Consider the following 4,600-nt stretch of genomic DNA (forward strand, 5'->3'; position numbering starts at 1 on the left):
CTTTGGATTAAATAAATACAAACTGTCATTGTACAAATAATGCTAACGTGAGTTCCCAGCATTGCTATTACAATCCCTCTCAAAACACATCACATGGCTAAAGGACTGGTGTCTGGTGGGGTGGACGGGAGGGTGCAGAGGGGAAGGAGATAGCTAGAATCAAGTCTACTTTATGAAGGTACATAAGGTTTGCCCCTTGGAGTTGGTTGGCTCAGACAAAACAATGCCCATATAACTTAGAGACGCACTAGAAATTGGTATGGGAAGATAAGCCTGTTCAGCCTTGCAAGAGTTGATTTACAATCCTGACTATTGATAGACATTATGGAAAGGCATATGCATCATAGGCCAGGATGAAGTGCTATATGAAATACAGGAAGAACGAATATTTCCCTGCAGGTTGTAGATGGAAGAAGTACAAGGTCAGCAGCAGTCCAGTTGTCTCAGTCTTCCACATGGTTCCCAGCCTGAATTTGTTTGAAATTAAATAATTGATGTTAGGCTCTTTCAGTTTGGGGGTAAAAAGAGCACTGTTTCTGGCTCTAGTCAGCTGAGATTATTGACCTTTCTCCAGAAGGGTGGTCTATGGAGTTTGGTAAAAATTTTCAGGAAAATGTTTTATGTTCCAAGTTTCTGCAATCCATGGAAAGGCTTTTCAGTCTTCTCTCCATCTGGTTTCTAAGCTTGGAGAACTGGGGAGCACAGATGTCTGAGAGTTCCAAAAATTCCTGAGAAGGCTTCATTTCAAAGCTTTCCTGTTTTTCCTATTGTCAAACAATCCTTTGATATTTTTTCATATGAACAGCAGCTTTCTTCTTTTTCCTGTCTTATCACTTGATGTTGCGTATCCTCAGGAAGAGTGTACTCATGGTAGCAATAATATTGACTTACATAAAAATAAATTATACTTCTCTTTCTGCACAATCTTTCCTCTTGGGGCTCTGTATAAAGAGAAAGATGAAGAAATACAACAGAGTAACATGGTTTCTGGAATGTCCTACAATAAATTTAGATATATGGGGGGATATGCCTATACAGCTTTGTGAAGAACGTTGCTAGTTAGCCAAGGTGGAAAACAGTGTTAACATTATACTGCTCTGAACTTTAAACCAGCTAGCTGGAGTATCAGCTTGGGCATCTCTCAGTGGTACTGCATTGTGCTTAATGACTATATACTTGCTGCCAGGGAAGCAGATGATAAGCTTAGGCTGAGGATGATTACTGCAAGACTTCATCACAGAACAGTGTTAATCAAAGGAAGACTGCCATCATGGAAAACAAGTAGCATCACAGAAACCAGATACAACTTTTATTGGAACCTGTTCAGAATTCTGATTTGGTGCATAAGCATGCTTCAGTGACTGAGTGCTTATATGAAATCTACCCAGTAATTCTCTGTATGTTGCCCTGTCTTGAGATGAGCTCCAGCCATGTATCCTTTGCTCCAGCAGCTGGTGAATCTGCTGGTGCACTTGTTGAAGGGATCCTTAGTTCAGCAAAAGGAATTGGAAAGAACACAGCATTTCCTTAGTAAATTGAAGACTTGGTGCACTTCTGTGGATAAGAGCCTCATTCTGGTAGCAACAGTTAGTTTGTCTAATGTGGTTTTCGTAATAACTGTAAAGAACACTGTCAGCCCTACTGCAAAGAAAAGTTCTTTTGTCCTAAAGGAAGGAAAGATTTTTTTTGTTTGTTTTTTTTGTTGTTGCATTTTTCCTCTGTAATGTACACTGCCCATCTAAGAGGCAGATAAACCAAGACTTTCATGGCAAAGATCAGATTAGCTGTGTAGCTCCTATACCCAGAAATACCTATTTGGTGGGGTGATGATCAGTTTCTTTGTGTGCAAATAATACATAACACTGCTTGTGGTGCCTTTGTGGCAGGTCCCAGGATGCAAAGTCATGAAGGATGCAAACTCAAAAACCTGGGTTTAGGGTCCTTTTGTAGGTCATTCTCTGTTTTCTGTTACCTTCTCAGCTTGTTCAAAATATAGGAACAAGAGTGTGGTAGCAATGATATTTTTACCTTTGTAGTTGAAGGCTGGCTGAAGAGCTTGATATTAAAATAGCACCGGATCTTCAGATGTCTGCGTTACAGAGAAAGCCTGCTACTGTGAGAAATCCTGTATCCAGGTTCAGATAGGGTTAAAATAAGTACTTGTATGAGAAGATTATTGCTCTCATGGGCCCAGAGAACAAATCAATAGAGAATACTTATTTTACTGGTTGCTCTAAAGTGCAAAGTTTAACTACCTTGTTTAAACCAGTGAAGTGTAGCCTTGGGATTCCCTCAGGAAAACTGTATAGTGGCTGTGTAAGAGGTGCCCAAGCAAAAACAAGGTCGCTTTGTTATAATCTCCTCAGGGAATTCAGTCTCAAAATTAAAAGCTTCCTTAGGGTATCAGTTTTAACTTCACAACATCAGAAGCATGATCTTGGAATATTTTGTTTGTTGCAGTGCTACCTAGGTATATTGCACCTACCCATTGCAGTAGGTTTCCCAATAGTTGCTATCATCAGTTAGTGGGTCTTTTTTTTCAGATATTTGAAGTTGGGGACCTTTTTTTTTTCTTTTAAGAACCAGTATTGTACTTTGAAGTCAGACAAGCAGTCTTCACAGTTGTCACAGCATTTGCCTTGCGTAAATTCAAGAAACATTCCTGCTTTAAATATTTACATCTGGACATCAGGAATATTGATGACTTTGGGGCAGAAAAAGCCCTGTCTTCTGTTGTGAGATCTGCTAGACTACCATCAGCTCACTAGGTTCTGCATATTGGTTGTAGCCAACTCCACTTCACTACTTCTGGCAGATGTGTTCTCCATGTCATGGTATTCAGGGAAGACTGAGGCTATATTCTTCATTTGGAAGTTCATATTTAAACATAATACTGGTTCCTACCCTAGAGGCACACTACTATAAAAATCCCATGGTAATAGGTCTGTGGGTTTTGGCACAAAAAAGAACAGGAAAACTTACCTCTTCTAACCTGTAAATTAATTTTGAGTGATAAGCTTGGCAGATTCTGCCCATACTAGGGACAAATAAATCATCCAGATAGAGATGGAAAATTGACGTGCAGCAAGAGAAATTCTTGCATGTGTTGGTTTCTTCTTTTTTTTTCTTTTCTTTCTGTTTGTTTTGGTTGGTTATTTTGGACAAGAAAAAAAAGGTTTTTACGTAAGATAACTTCCTAAATTAGCTATTTGAGTTATGCTGATTGTGACAGATATCTCAGCTGGAGGGTACTTCAGGAATGAGGACACTCCCTTGCTGACATTGCTTGACATAAGCAAGTGCTTTTTGAAGGAATCTCTTATTGGATTAACTAATGTGGTTGGGAGAGATTTTAGACAAGCTTTTAAAGTGCTTTTTGGAAGAAAGAAGCTTCTTTCTTAGATGAGAAGAAGGATGCATTGTGTCTGAAAGCTTGTCTGATCTCTCTCTCTCTCTCTCTCTCTCTCTCTCTCCCAACTTTATAGTTAGTTCTGTAACAGGTATCGTCAGAAACCCCTTGCTTCTCAAGTATTTCTTGGATCATCATGGCTACAGTAGCATTCTAGACCTCTACTACAACATTGTATGACAAGTCTAGTTTTTCCTCCAGCCTGCAAGCTTGCTGGAGGCACCTGTTATAATTGATCTGTGGACCTTATTATTCAAAGGCCAGAATTTTTCTAATAAATACAAGTAATTTTTTCTGTCCTGGTAAGATGAACATTAGGATTGGGATAACTAGTGAGATTCTTTAATAGGCTGTAAAAGGTGAGTGCAAAATTATATCAGGTAGTCAAATGTTAACCCAAAGGTAATTAAAAAAACCTTCCTCATTGACAATTGCAGATAAAATGTCCTAAATTGCCCTACTTGATGAGCATTTGTTTTGCTTACAGTTGAGAATCGAGTTCGTCCATTAGTACTCGTTGTTAAGAAGTGGGCAAATTTTCATGACATTAACGATGCCAGTCGTGGTACTTTAAGCAGCTATAGTCTTGTGTTGATGGTTTTGCACTATTTACAAAGTAAGTATTCTTTTAGTTTTGGAAATTGTCTTTTTAAAAAAAAGCATATATTGTGTCTTTTAAAAAGTATTTGTATAGATTTTCTTTTTCCTTACATGTAACATTAGCTAGTATCCTGTACCTGATGGAAAAAGCAGAGGATAAAGTAAAATTTATTCTTATTCCATTTTTTTAGTGTTTCCTCTGATGTAGCGAGGATGGACCTGTTCTCTGGAGACGCACATTCTCAGTAAAAATGTACTTCAGCCTTGTGTGCTTTAGAAAGTTAACTCAAGCTCAGCATAAACAAATCTACTTACTGTAAAGGGGAGAGAAGAAAACTGTCCCTTTATTTTTTTGTGTTCAGAAACTTCTCCAGAGGCTTCTAAGGGGGGTTGTGTGGTTGGATTGTCTCTGTTATGATATCCCAAGAACACAACAACTGGGGTAGATTTGAATTCTGGCATACGTAGCTCAAGACCACAAAGTTTCCTAACTATTGTCTTTTTCATGAAGAGACTGGTGTATTCCCAGTGAGCATGAACAGCAGGGATGCGTAGACTTCCACACCTTTTTTTTTAATTGCAGTTTTTGTA

At 38.6% G+C, this 4,600-nt stretch overlaps 1 protein-coding gene across 4 annotated transcripts in view; it reads left to right on the forward strand.

Moving 5' to 3' along the window:
* Positions 1-4,600, forward strand: part of PAPD4 (poly(A) RNA polymerase D4, non-canonical) — a 117,314-nt gene that overhangs the window by 44,275 nt on the left and 68,439 nt on the right. For 3 of the 4 annotated variants that reach the window (XM_019517741.1, XM_019517740.1, XM_019517742.1), the window contains exon 10: positions 3,897-4,025. The exons of the other annotated variant lie outside the window; for it this stretch is intronic. In XM_019517741.1, the coding sequence (XP_019373286.1) occupies positions 3,897-4,025 (129 nt within the window). The remainder of the gene's footprint in view (positions 1-3,896; positions 4,026-4,600) is intronic. 4 annotated transcript variants of the gene reach the window in all.

Source organism: Gavialis gangeticus, unplaced genomic scaffold (assembly GCF_001723915.1).
Source record: "Gavialis gangeticus isolate Ggan-Ray unplaced genomic scaffold, GavGan_comp1, whole genome shotgun sequence".
Lineage (NCBI taxonomy): Eukaryota > Metazoa > Chordata > Crocodylia > Gavialidae > Gavialis > Gavialis gangeticus.